Genomic DNA, 15,068 nt, shown 5'->3' with positions numbered 1-15,068 from the left:
TTTCCTCAAAGGCTACGTTGGTGACATACTGCACACGTTGAGTCCGTGCGCTTAGAACTGCATGGATATTTCCTTGTTACATTCTTTATTATATTTGGGATACAGGTTGTCCAAAAAGCCCAAAGCAGCGACAAAATAAAAACAACACAACAGCAACAACGGCGAAAAGACAGTGATAGGATGTCTTCCATTTCTATGATGGAACTAATCAAGCGGAGCGGTTAAAGTGCGAACACAAGTCACAGCACTTGCATACAGCGAGTCCGTCTTGTCATTTGGGAGCCGAGGTGGATTTCAGTTTACCGCATGCAAAGCTTTCATTTGTCACCCCAGAGGAAATAACCAGACACATTGGTAATGTTTTTTATGGTTCTTTTTTTCAATTTTTCTTGTTTTATCAGTTTCTGCCTTTACTGTACAACTCGGGGAGAAAACAAATCAAGCAAAGCATTATACATCACCTTTATCAGTAAAGTGCAGACACGCAAATTTTCTTACATTTTACATATATAATTTCAAGCTTTGTTTGACAACCATTCATGTATTGTTATTTTTTATTATGATCACGTGATAGCTGAAATCAGATGCATTTAACCTACCATCGAAGTTGACATACAGCTGAGTAAATTTTCACTTGTCATCTTATTCCATTCGTGATAATGGGGCTTCCATATTTAATGAAAATCTATAACGAAATGTAAATCAACTGCATGTCGTGCATTAACAATGATGGCCGTGGCCATTAAATAGGTGCGGCTGCGGTACATACAAGCTGGGCTGATGTTCAAGCATAAAAACAAAATAGTACAAAGGCCTGAAAACGCTTAAACAGTCCACAAAGGACTGCAACTGTGCGACACGAAAGCGGCAGGTTATGCGCAAAATGTTAAACCATCGCATCCTCCTAAAACTATTGCTTTCACCAATTTCCTAACCCTACCCTGCTTTTTTGCCATAAAAACGTGCTCCAACATTCCAATCACATTTCTACTTACGAACACAGAAGAAAGCAACATTATATGTACAGGGTCTTTCAAACTGCTAATAAATGTAATTAGAAACTAATTCGCAAATATAGTTGGGCACGAGAACTTATCGCGAGTTTGCAGCTAGTTAAGCCTCTCTTTATAAATCACTCACATTTGGTTGAAAACTTCACAATTAACATCTGCTCAAGCCTTTAATGGACCGCTGTCACTGCACTTTTCCACATGCAAAACTGAACGTCATTAACACGACTGCCGTAATGTGTTGAAGGCAACGCAGCCAACACCTCGTGTGTAATTTTTCATTTTTGTAATGTTTTTACCAACCAAACTGATAAGCACTGTCCATTGATGTGTGATCACAATGACACTGTCCAGGTTTTAGAAAGACCCCAAACTTGCAAACATCTGTTAACACTACGGTTAAAATAGCTTGATTCATAATTAAACTTTTGCAGTTTTAAATAAAATTCTACAGATTTTGCAATGCGGTTTTGTCATCACTCAATCCAGCGGAAATCAGTTATATATTTAAGAGACAACAAATGCAAGAATGAAAATTAAGCTCCATCATCAGAATTAATACTGGCCTTACGTTAAACATCTGCACATTAAACATCTGCACATATTTACTTAACAGCATGGCTGTCTTTTTTTGCTTAAAGAAGGCAGTCCCATTTTAATTAGTTCATTGTACATATAAAACATTTAGGAATAATAATGAATTGTGTGGCTACTTTGGCAGAAGCTTGCACTAATTTTTGCAAGTCCAGTCGTATTTACTGCAATTCAATTGCAAGCAAATTGTGGGTAAAATGTGACAGCGCTTTAACAACCTTCGACTGCAATTATAAAAACAAACTGCTACATTACACGCTTCTTAGAAGACTCGCACCTCAGGATTCCTTTTCATGTTAATTGACAACTCATCGCCTCGCCAAACACTGCTCCATTCCTCCCTACCAGTAACTACTGATGAATTCAAAAATAAACTAAACTCACTAACAGAGCTAAGAGAACACGCCATGAATCTATTACACAGGAAATGGTGCACCCTTGGCAGCAGAGCTCTTCAGTTTCGTAACCCTGTATATGATTGTACGTCATGAGGTATTCCAGATTTACTGCTCTTCGACATTTTCCCAGCGTTAAAACCAGTGTGGGTGGTTGTCGCGGTGACTTGCCACCGAGTGATCCCTTGCTGCGAGCCCAACGCGCGTTCTGACCAGTGTGTAGATTCTGCGCCCCCGATTTGCGCAGGCGCTCCAAGCTACGCACTGCTGCCACATTAAAAAGTCAAGTCAAGTGCAAGAACTTAGAACACCAAGTGCTACGTGAATATTACAGTTTTGGACTGTGGGGGCAGGAATGCACTTCTGCGTGTGATCGCTCAGTGCTGCTCGCACTCACCAGGTGCAGGCATTCTAGTGAACCTGCAGCAACCTACCGGCAGCGTTTTGAGAGTGGCAATGTGACAAAGCTGTAGTTGGCGCACTATTTGAGACCTATTACATTGATCGGCGTGGAACAGTGGGCCAAGTACCCTCCACAAAGGGTCTCTAGAGCTCCCCTTAATGGAGGCCCTTCCACCAGCAGCGGCGTGAGTGAGAAATTCTAGCGCTGCACCTTAACCTTTATATTGATCAGAAGACCGGTATAATGCAGAAAGCCACAAAGTCCTCGGTTGGATTTCACGGACGGAACGGTAGCATGTCACAACTCCCCACTCAAAACTCATGAAAAAGCCTCCGCACAAAACTACCGCTTGGAAAATCAGGTAGCGTTTCTACATACGTTAAAGCTCAGCCAGGTTGTCTTGACGCCTGCAACATTGGGAGTTCGTCCGTAATGGCTACCCCGAAGGTCTTCCTGCCTAAAGATCCCTCTCTGGAAGAGGTGGGGGGGGGGGGGGGGGAATACCGGAAGCAAGAACCTTGGGCTCTTGCACCAATTGGCCGTCCGGCATTAACGACAAACATGGCGATGGAAAATAAACGAATCGTGCTCCGGTCAGAAATATTGAAAAACAACGTAAAGACGACGACCGAGCCAGCAGTAGGATTTTTTTTCCCCCGTTTGGCCTTTACGTGTAGAAGATGATCTCTGGGATCTGACCGTCCTCCACCGACGTGCCATTGTTGTTGCCCGCCGCGTAGCAGAACGTGAAGCAGGTCTTGCAGCCCGTAGTGGGGGACTCGTGGATCACCTTGCGGAGTCCCTTGGTGCCGTAGTGCGAGTCCGGACCCTGAAATATCCACAATGCCATGCAAGCCTCAATAGAGTGCATACATATGCAAAGCAACAGACCGTGCATATATTAGCAGCGAGACCAGATTAAAATGGTTAAGGTGAGGGGCTCATTCTGCCTTTCATAGCAGCAAAGCGGCACACTAATTTCACCTTCATTAGGGGCCATGCCTACAGTAATAGCCCTGCTTTGCTCACCCACAGTGGTGCCCAGAGCTGTGATAAAAGCTAACGCACAGTGCGATAAGCCCATCCACATCTGTCTCGTTACCAAAGTGCAGCGCCAACAGCGAGCACATGCTGCTGCTCATGAATGCATTCACGGGATTTTTTTTTTTATCAAAGGAAAATGAACAAATTAATAATCCGGTAACAATTTCCTCACCTGTACATAAAAAAATCCTTAGAACTATGGTATTTTTCTCATTGGTAATCTATGAGTGATCTACGAGGATTAGGGCTTGTTTTATAATGACGAAGGTTAGGAAAAAATTAATTTACCCTCTAATGGTGGTGGATTATTAGTTAAATTGTACATGTGTAGTGGGTTCCACAGAGGCACACACTTCAACTTGGAGGCAACACGTTTACTCTACAATCCCAACAGGGTACAGACACAGGTGGTAACTACCACTATTAACTAGACCACAACGGGGTAACTACATAACCAGGTCAGGTCAGTGACACGGACTGCCCCACGATGCCGAACGTGACGACCGAAGAGCGAAGAGACGTAGCACCACGGGTTGATTTCAGAAGACAGCCCGGATCGGCTTTCGGGACCTCCCTTTTATGCCCCTCAGCGTGGCCTGGCTCCGCCCTCGGCCACGCCCCCTTTCATCCAACTCGAAGGTTCTGGGCCATACATCTTGTGTCCCTCTCGCCACCTTTTGGCTCCCTTCATTATCCTGTCCTGGTCACGTGCCCTCTCGGGTTCACCTAGACTGTCACGTCCTCAACTGCCCTTTCTCTGTCACCAGAATCATGCCCCTAGGGCCCCCTTACATGCCATACATACTCTGGTGCCAGAGAGAGGCTCTAATACGCACAGTTCCACTCTGCTCTCAGTAGCAAGCGCTAAACGCCGTAGTGACTGAATATACGTTACTACACATGTATCACACCGTACGTAGCCAACCGAGAATACTAAACCTTTTGCTCTGTAGTAAAACTTAAAAGCTTACGTTTGCTTAACATATTCTAACATGTTAAGCATAATGCCAGAGACGAAGCGTGCACGTAAGCAACAGCAGAAAAAAGCAGCTCCCCTACTGCTCAAACTGTCTATCAAAGCAGCCGATAATAAATCACGGAATACAGATGAAACGCAGCAGCCATACCTTAAGGGTGGCACAGGCCGTATAGTTGACGTTGGGCAGGATCTCTATGGGTTCCTTGAACATGACACGAAAGGTGTTGGCGGAGCCATCGCAGCTGAAACCTGTGTCGTTCTGCCCCAGAACGGTGTTGCTCTCCGTGTGCAGCATCTGTGAAGGTCCACAGGATTGCATCACCAATGGCATAGCTATCAAGGGTGTAGGCAGTGCAAATAAACCAGGCCCCACTGGCCAAAGAAGCTTAGGTGCAAGATGACCAAGTGTCGGTATTTGCAGATTGTTGGGACTATTGATGATAAAGTTCTGTGGTCAGGTGGGTGTTTGGACGCACCAAGACGCCTTGGCCTACATCGTTGGACATGCGCGAGCGTGTGTGAAGTGCGCCAATGGCAAACGGACACGCGAGGGGAAAGGGGACTGATAAAACATGGGGCCTCAATTCATTACTTTCACCAGGGCCCATGACAACCATACTACACTACTCGTCACCACCTCTGCGAGCCGCTCAGAAAAAGTCCTTGGAAATCACAACACAATCTACATTTGTTGAGCAAATATTACTTAAAATGTAAAAAACGACATCTTACAATACTTTTTTTGTTTACCTGTAGAGATGTCAGATAAGGGGCCGTTTTGAAATTCTGCAATACCTCAGTCACAACTGCCCGAGCTCTTGCGTTTAAATTGACATGGGTGTCTGTGTCGATTTTAAAGTGGCTCAAAGGCACCCACCTGGATGTTTACTTGGTAGTCTGTGGGGCCGTGGATGGAGCCATAGAGGCCAAATCCAACGACAAACACTCGCCTGTTCATGGTAAACCTGTAAAAGAAAGGGCACACTTGGTCTCTAGGAGCCCCTTTTTGACAAATTATTCATCATTTGCTGTGTGTAAGTTGGTGAAAGGCAAAAGCTAATCAAGGAAATTTGCAATTGTGCAGCGGTACAGTGGGAAATTTTGAAATAGTTTCATATACTTCATTATTACTAGAGGGGATCAATCTGCTGGGTTTCAATAATTTTAAAGCCATTACAGCTGAAATTTACAGAATCTGGGCTCTCATTTCGACTCAAGCTTTTTGTTGCCATTGTGGCACTTGTATTATCATCCTTAGTGGACTAAATATTTTATTAGAAATAATCAATTCGTACATGCATGGGGGCATGTAGTTGCGTAGTGGTTAGCACATTACTCTAAACCAGCGACTTTAAGTTCGATTCCCGGCTAGAGGAAACCTCATTTAAAGACTCGTACGGACCAGCGTGAAGCATGGTCAAACAACCCCCATGACCAACAGGGCATGGGGAGAACTTCACCCAACAGTGGATTAACAAGACAAAAAGCTGTAATTTAAGATTATTACAAACATGGTTTGATGCATGTATCGTACATGTATTATTTCTAAACAGATTAAGCTAATGATTCATCCCCACTACGATTTGATGAATCACCACGATTTGATTACAAAAATTATCTTTTGTTTCATTTGTACAATCTCGTCTGTATTGTTTTGTCTCATTGTACCAGTGTCCACCCCATGAGAATTGTTAACATTTGGATATCATTTGCACACCCAGTTAGCAGTCACCTTATACGGTCGCTGGTGCCACTATAGCCCCAGCGGCTCTCCACCTGCTGGAAGCGATTGATGGAGCACTCCTTCCCACGCAGGCAGCAGCGCGGCCGGTCGATATAATCAACGCGTGGTTTGGGGTTCACCGTGAAGTGCAGGAAAAGGCTCACCACTTCACGATCGGTGAGGATCCCCGACTGTGCCGGGCCTGCGTGTCAGGGTCGACAGTTAAACAAGGCCAAGGTCTTTGAGATCGCAACATGTGGAAATCATTCCCTTTTTTCCCGCAAGATCGCACAGTTGCTGTTCATTCGAAATGGACTTTCAAGGTCTGCTGTTATAGAGTACGCTTAAATATGGAATTAGGTCTCCCTTTTCGTCGCCAACCTCTGGATGCCACTCCCAGATGCCTGCCTCAGGAACCTAGCCTCCAAACTCAATTATGTACATATCACGCTCATCTAAACTTCCTTTTCTCAATTACCTCGACAATGTTGTCTATTAAATGTAACAATACTGAAGTTTACTACATTATATTATTAACATAATTTTTCTGTTACTTCTCTGTTAAAAGAATCCTTTTCAGTTATGAAAAAATCTTACACATTGCCCAATCAGGCATGCCGTCACTCAGTCTAAAGTTAGCAATGCTGTAAGGCTACACATGTACAAGTTTGATCGGTAAATTTATCTCCTAATTTGAGGAACCACAGCGGAACTGAAAGTCACTTTAAAGCAGGCACACAATCGGCGAAGTAATCGGACTAGGTGTGAAGATTTCCCATACAAGGCATCTTTGTGACCCGGATGAAAGCCTCCCTATGCTATGCTCCCCAAAACACATTTTAGTCGGGTAATGTTATGGTTTTTGGGATTAAGGAAAACCCAGACTAGAAAATCTCAATTTCCCTCGCACAAACCACAAATAGCTGACAGCGAGCAAAGAGACAATGAAAGTGGTTATACCAGCAGCGAACTCCTCAATTGTCATGATGGGGAAACGGATAAGGTTGAGGGCTTTTCCCAGCGCCTGCCGCTTGTTCTCGGGCGTGGAAGGCAGCTGCTGCCGCTGGCACTCCGCCTCCGACCAGCGCACAACAGCGCTGAAGAGCCGGCTCTCCCGCAGCCCCAGCGTGTCCCTCTCCAGCACGGCCACCAGGGTATCTGCACGGGGCGGCAGGTGATGTCCTTGCAGTGTGATTGACGCACTTGGCCTTAGTGGCTGCAGCCTGGGCCTCGGAATGCGAGAGGCCCGAAAATATATATATATATGGTGTTGAAATGGCTGAAATGCAATACACTAGCACTGTGATACATCCCAAGGGTAATTTGGTAATTAAAGTTATAGCATCACGATAAATATTACGGCCAGTCATATGCTTAAGTTAATAGTTTTGTTCGTTTTAACTTCAAATTAGCTTTACAAATCATATATCACATGCTTCGCTTGTTTGGTACATGCTGTGAAATCTTCTCCAAGATTATGGAACTATCTTTCATTGGATGTCCAGTCAGAAAAATCTATGCCTAGTTTCAATTCTGTCCTAAAAATGTAGTATTTTCCATCAGGAATGCTGATTCGGAATATGGTTTATAATGATTATTGACTATCTAGGCGAAATATCAAGGGTTGTGATAAAAGGTTACTGGTTTATTCTGGGTTAATTTGCATTGTGAACAGTTTAGTGCAAGCTGGAAGATGTCTAAATGATGTCCATTACTGTAAGGTGCTTCAGAGTTGTAAATATTTAGAGTAAACGTGATTTATTCTTATTATAAACCTATTTGTGCAACTGGTAGTTTTAATTTGAAAGGGATAATGGGGAGCTATGGTTGACACACATTTAATATATGCACACATTAAAATAAGATAACATTTGAAATAATTGAAGGTCCAAATAAAATCTCTTCACCATTGCTTAATATGTTTGTAGAGAAGTGTTGCAAAGTGTTCAATGCATTACTGACCCAGTTTGAGTGTTGATGATTGTATTCAGCTACGTTTTCTTGTTTTCATGTCAATTTAGATTTTTTTAAATGAAGCACTTACATTTTTAAATACATATATTCGTAAATGTCAAATAATAATCATGGCTAAATTAAGCTAACACTCCGATAGCAGCTGTAATGTTTCACCCCATTAATCATGCCAGAACAAACCATGCAGAGCAGCACGGTCACTTCCTACACATCACAAAGTCCAATGTGGCAAGATTTCATTACGCTGAATCGTCAAAAATAGGCAAACGATCACGTAAATATAACTGCACTGCTCTTTCATGACGAATACATTTGGCACTCTAAATTCTGTGCAGAATACTTCTTTCAGCACTTGCTCTCCGGCAGGGTTTAATGCACCTGCACTACTTTCATTCAGTTCCCTTGGGCTGAAAACAGTTTTTTGCAAAATTCAAGATGAATGCATGACAAAAAAAAACTGCATTCCAAATTCAATATGGCTCAGATTTGCATTTAAGTTATGCCTGACATATTTATATACTGTGCGATTTAGCGTCTTAACATTTTTCCTATTTGCATACATAAGCAGAAATGTGCACATTATCAATTTATGACAATGATGCATCTGTTCTTGACTCGACCTTGTTCATTAAACACAACCGTTCAGGCATTTTTTTTACCTAATTTGGTGGAAAAAATAGAAAATGGGTATCATCAAAACCATTTACAAGGACGGAATTGCTACTTTGAGATTGTACAAAATGAGCAGTAAAATAAGATACGCTGTCATTAAGGTTATTTACACCATTCGACTATATTTTGCAATCCTGATTGAAAGAATAAAGGTGCAAACAAATGGAAGAGGTTTGAACACCTCACAGATTTGAGGAGTAATTTTAACAAACCGTGAAAATAAATTGCACAAAAAAGGCTGCAAAGCTGAACTTAAAATAGGCAGGGGGAGGGAGGCCTTCATGCAGCAGCGGATGAACACTTTGCTAATGATTTATTTGTTATTACACTTGTTTACCCAGGCAAGCCTGGGTCTAAGGTTTTTTTTAAGGAGGATCCTGCCATGTTTTCGTAGTAAGGAGCAGCTAAGTGTAATCCAAATGCAGTAAATTGAAAATAATGTTTCTGCAATGGAATGTTTGGCCAATACCAGTTACATTGTATCGGATTTTGTTTAGCTATGGGAGGAAACTGGAGAAAACTCATGGAAAACAGCAGGGGGATAACAAACTCCACATAGAAAGGTTCCTAGATTGGGAATTGAACCCCAGACCCTTCTTGCTGCAAGGCGTAAGTGTTATCACTGCACCACCTTGCTACCCCAGGATGATGATGATGAAGTATGTTGAAAAGCACGCACATGTTTAGATTGAGCACAAGTGTACCTTTCCATAATACTTACCCTGATCAATATCTGTAAATCCTTCAGCATGTATAGCATCCGTCGTGTTTTTGTCGATATTTTCCAGACAGAGACTGGCCAGCTGAGGCTCATCAAACAGCCGGGCCTGCCATGATGCACACGCAAGGAACATTACAAGTGGGAATTCCCACTCATTTCGCACAGGTCCAGCAGGGTTGTTGTTTCAGAAAACTCTGAGATCAATCGATGGTTAACGCCGGGGATCAAGCATCACTTGCCCTCTGCAAGCTTAATACGTGCTTCAGTAACAGCACAAACAGAACTCACTAGATCAGTCTAACTCAACTGCGATTAAACACTTTTCCAGGACCATAACAAAAAACACCTCAATCCAACACGTGATAAAAAATATCGAGCAGGCGGTAGCTGCATATGTATTGTGCTAAAGATGTGCGTAGGTGATTATGAAGACATCAACCCCACATTCTAGTGCGATTTATCCAAGGTGGTCGGATGGCTCAGAGGTCATGGCAACGAGTAGGCACTGCTGATATTCAAGGTTGAAATATAGCAGCCACCTGTGATTAAAAAAGGTTCTCAAGTTTCGTGAGATGGTTTCAGCTGGGTCACCAATAACGGCACAAACAAACACAACAAATTAAACATGGTTCTGCCCTTAATTCGGCTAAATTCCAGCTCTGAAAAAGAAAATATAGTTTTGACTGCAACGTGGCAAACATGACACTCAAACGGCAGAGTGGATGGAAAAGTGCTGCCCCCTAATGTGGACAAGAGGTCAATTTAAGGCATTTCAAATTGCCATTTTCTAATACGGGGGGGGGGGGGGAGAATCACACACTGTTCTACGTGAGATTTGATTACATTATTCATCTCATTCATGACACCAATAGCACGACTGGGATAAAATTGTGGAAAGGGAACATTTTGTGTTGCTTTCAGTGATGGGAAAGCATGGGGCACCTGCGTGAGAAGCATGAACGCGTTGTCTGCACGGAGGTTCTTCTTGAGGAATTCCACGCAGTGTGCCTCTAACGCAGGAACCGCATACTTCTTGGCCGTGTACAGAGTTGTCATGACAGTTTCGGGCCCGATCTGCACCTCGTCCGAGTATAGGAACCTTCCGGAGCAACACAAAACAAAACGGCACCGGGTGATTCCCAAAGAGCATGGCCAAATCTTCACTTTTTTCTTGGCAAGTGAAGAAGCAGCCTCTTGCTTTTACAAGGTTGACCTGGCAACAAAGAGCAATGGTAGCCAAGCACACCGAACACTTTAAAAGCCACCATCCCCCATTCAAAATAACCGCAACGGCACTAAATAAGGGTGTGGCCAAGCCCAGAGAGTTGCATGATGTGCCACACACGTAACAGCGCCCAAGTGTTTTCAGCCACATTCTCAAATATGCAATGTGCACGCCGAGTGAAATAAAGTACCCCGTTCTTGCCATGCCTATGGGCACGTTTCAATACTGAAAATGGAGGCTAGCTTCTCACCTCCCGCAATCACTATCTTTTTAGTAAGGGATACATTTTATTCCGCAACCAAACACCTGGTTATATTTTCAATTGTGCCAATTTCAGACATCTCATGATGAAATGGCCACATGGTGTGGTCACACGTTGTGTGGCCAAACCATGTGGTGTGGCCATTTCATCATTTCGGTAAATAAGACCCAGACATACAATTTACTACATCATGGCTATGGGCTAAGGCGCTGTTGTAAAAGACCACTGCCCTGCTATTGTCATATCAGAATTTCATTTTCTTCACATATGATAGATGGAGCAGCCCAACTACATGGCCGTACTAGTGACATGCACGGTGTATTGGTGTACAGTCCTTAAGGCTGAAACATTATTTTAAATTACAACAGTTGTGAATCTACAATATAGTGTCATATAACTGTTAGCATACTAAATTAAAACGTAATGAATAAAATAATTAACTAGAAGATGAAACCGTATTGAAGGTTGCCAAAAATCTAAGCCAACTTACTGGAACATTTTACTTGTTCTTGATATGGAGATTATAAATAAGCAACCATTGTATTAAATACTGTTAACAAGTGATGTTGACAAGTGATGCAATGAAAAGGACTTTTTTATTCACCAGAATGAAAAGGATATTTTTTAGTTTTTCCAATATTTTTTAGTTTTTCAACTAAAAAATATCCTTATTTTTTTTTTTTACTATGCAGCACTGCATGCTGGCACTTGACAGACATCCAACGAACACACACACCACGGCCATTTACGCTGGAAGCTTTCATCTCTTCTGTACTCTTTCTCCACAGAGCCTTTCTGCGACTGCTCCAGTCTGCCCTGCAGCAGCCCTGAATTATTTTCCTTACTGCGAAGCGTCCTACAATATATATGGAATTATTCATTAAATTATTTCGTTTTGGTATTACCATAATAAAAATATAAAACAAATTCTATTTTTTTTCTCTCCCCGTGGTGTCCGTCCAATTAAGGGAAACAATGAAACTTGATTTGTCTCCTATTTGACAACATTTAACTTAATGTAATCATTTTGATTTGTGCTACTTTATTTAATTTGAGGGTAAATATGAATTATATTTAATTACGTGTAATTGCTTTCCAAATTAAATGTGCTATTTTGGATTCAACGGCCACTTAATTCCATTCCAATACAACTGTCATAATGTTACATGCAATGTGTTTGGTGGACCAGCTTAAAAGGCTAGGGGTCATCGCGCTCACCGGTGGGTCAGCTTGCTCTGTCGGCGGTTTTATTCCTGCAAGCGCCTGATAATTTTTTTGTGGCATTACTGAAGCACGCCATCAGCTGTATGGTGACATTAAAGACCCCGTCTCAACACCGTTACCTAAAGCACCGTAATAGTGGAACGCAAAAACCCCAAATATGTATAAAATGTAACTGCAACATTTGGGTAACTACAGTTACTCAATTGTATGTATGCATGTAGAACTTCTTTCGCACCGTACGTAGCTAACCGTGCTAATGCAAATACATTTTAGGGGACCTTCTCTGAAATAATGGACAAATAATACATTGTTATACTGAATCTTTTCAAGGAACATACTGCAGATGATAGACTGTATCCTAACCAAGCCTGCCAACATGCAATACTACACAAGCCCTTCATCTGGTCTTCTTTAATGCATGTGCAAACAACTAAAGACCACGCTAAGTGTGCTACATTTGGAGTGCTATGTACCGAGGGAAAAAAAGAGCATCATGCACACCACATTTAGGAAGCATGCTGAGGTTGGATTGGATTAATATATCAGCTATCCACCACAAAACAGAGAAACGGTTTACACCAGCTGCTACGAATAATCAACTGATAATAAATCATATTATTTTAGAGAGGGCAGCATAGTCCCACTTGAGATTACTTAATTAAAATATAAAAAATTGAGTCATATAACTCCGGTGTATCGAACCCCGAGATGTATTTCCAAGTAACTAAAATAAGCGAAGTGTGAAAATAACGGTTTGCCTCGGGGCACGAAATAAGTTGCATGTCAAGCATGCAGCTTGTGTGGCCAAATCCACCCCTTAGTGGCGAAACCTGGCAGACGCCCCCAGAACACCTATTAGACACCCTGCACCTGATTGTCTAGAGATACCATCTTCTCAACGATGGGTTTCTGCGTGTATTTCGCTCCTGACGCGGCAGACAACGGATGGAACAATTGATATCCCTTAAAGAAAGCCCAATCAGAAAATAAATGAGAACTCCTTTCAAACTAATGCATTACACGGTGGATGCGCAAGCTGTCAACTCAATATTTTTCTCTTCTTTCTGCAAAATAAAAGCCGATCGTGACAATGACCATTTCGCTGTTATCTGCCACTAGAATGCTGCTAACACGCTCGCGAAATTACATTTTTCCATTGCTCCATGCACGATTGCACACACGTGTGTGTGCGGTGCTAAAAAGAGTGCAGTAAATTCTGAGAACAAAAGGCATCAATTACTATTTAGCACCTACTCGGTGCTCGCACCGCTGTTAAATGGTCCAACCCTTTCAAGAAGAAGCATGCGAAAATGCAAAGTAAAACTGCAATGCGAGCCACATTGTGTTATGCTAAAGTCAACAACTGCGTTGGGGATTGATGATGAAAGGCGATGCGCGCACCTGCAATCAATCACTTCAAGATACTCCCCATCGCATTGCCATTGTTTGCACTGTCCCTACACTCCGCAAAAGCCATTTACACGATTAAACAGTCGCTCATCTCAAAGCAAAGGGAGGTTTTAAACAAAAAGAACCAAGAATGAAAATAAAATTGAAAAAATAAAATCTACGCGGTCTGGATGCGTGGCGGGGAGGGGGCCGCCGGCCGGGCCGAGTGCCTCGCGCCCCGGCCGAGCCAACCAGGAAAGCCCGAAGGCTTCCCCCCGTGCTTGGCCTCAATCAGTAGCCCGCGTTCAGCATGGAAGCCGTAACAACGGTAGACCACGACGGTAATCCTCAACCAACCCAAGGTGTTGGAGCGCCCAACAAAACCAGAATGAGCGTTTCGTTTACAACTTTCACGCTGCGACGCACACGGGGGTGGGGGGGGGGGCACCAAATCGTCCGCGATCCGAGTCGCCGAAGCCGGCAAGGCGGCTAGGAAACTGCGGTGGCTCCGCACACGGCTAGGCCGCAGAGACAAAAGCGATGGCGACCGAAGAAGATAAACCCCGACCCCAAATGCGAGGAGACAACCACGAGCAGCTCACTTGAGCAGCGAGAGGAAAGCGGCAGGCTCCACGTCGGGCAGCTCGATCTCCGACGAGGTGGTGGCCATGCCGCCGTTGAACATCGCGTCGAAGACGGCGCTACCCACGGAGAGCACGAACTTGTGCGCGGGGATGCGCTGCGAGCCGAGCCCCTTGCCCACGAGGAAGTGCACGTCGCTCAGCACCTCGTTGTTGAACATGAAGGCGAAGCGCTCCTTCACCGTCGTCTTCGTGGCCTGCCAGTTATACACGGGCTCCCTGTAAATGCCCGAGGCCGCGGCCGCGGCTGCTGCTGCGGCAGCAGCGGCGGCGGCTGCGGCTGCAGCGACTGCGGCTGCCGCTCCTCCTCCTCCTGCTGCTGCTGCTCCTCCAAGAACTCCGAGACCTCCTCCTGCTCCTGCAGCTGCTGCTGCTCCACCACCACCACCAGCAGCAGCAGCGACACCACCAGCACCACCGCCTCCTCCTCCTCCTACGCCGCCGCCGCCGGGAGCGGCAGCCACGGCCGCCAGCGCGGCCGCTACCCCCGCAGCGCCCGGCGCTGCTGCTGCTGCTCCGACGGCCGGGCCGCCCGCCGCCATGTCCCCTCTGTCCTCCTCCTCCTGCTGCTGCTGCCTCCTCCTCCCTGTCCCCTCCTCCTGTCTTTGTCTCCTCCTCTACCCCTCCTGCTCCTCCTCCTGCTAAATTCCCTCCTGCCCCTCCTCCTCCTCTACCCCTCCTGCTCCTCCTCCTCCATCCCTCCTCCTCCCCCTCCTCCTCCATCCCTCCTGCTCCTCCTCCTCTACCCCTCCTGCTCCTCCTCCTCTACCCCTCCTGCTCCTCCTCCTCCATCCCTCCTCCTCCCCCTCCTC

The 15,068-nt window shown here is 44.5% G+C and overlaps 1 protein-coding gene across 4 annotated transcripts; it reads right to left on the bottom strand.

The window, feature by feature from the left end:
- Nucleotides 1–68: 68 nt before the first annotated feature.
- On the bottom strand, nt 69–14,813 carry BTBD2 (BTB domain containing 2). 4 transcript variants are annotated; one of them, XM_078600021.1, is made up of 8 exons: nt 14,218–14,813; nt 10,458–10,614; nt 9,516–9,621; nt 7,109–7,306; nt 6,158–6,350; nt 5,303–5,390; nt 4,574–4,720; nt 69–3,258 (listed from the first exon to the last, which is right to left on the bottom strand). In XM_078600021.1, the coding sequence occupies exons 1-8, from the start codon at nt 14,796–14,798 to the stop codon at nt 3,070–3,072; spliced, it is 1,659 nt and encodes a 552-aa protein (XP_078456147.1). In that variant the 5' UTR covers nt 14,799–14,813; the 3' UTR covers nt 69–3,069. The 4 variants fall into 4 exon arrangements, with proteins under 4 accessions (XP_078456147.1, XP_078456149.1, XP_078456150.1 ...); XM_078600023.1 differs by having other exon boundaries at nt 69–3,231; XM_078600024.1 differs by having other exon boundaries at nt 69–3,231; nt 6,313–6,350.
- Between the last annotated feature and the right edge of the window lie 255 nt (nt 14,814–15,068).

The sequence above is a fragment of the Lampetra planeri genome, chromosome 13 (genome assembly GCF_965212315.1).
Source record: "Lampetra planeri chromosome 13, kcLamPlan1.2.h2, whole genome shotgun sequence".
NCBI lineage: Eukaryota > Metazoa > Chordata > Hyperoartia > Petromyzontiformes > Petromyzontidae > Lampetra > Lampetra planeri.
This window is presented reverse-complemented; position numbering and strand designations above follow the sequence as displayed.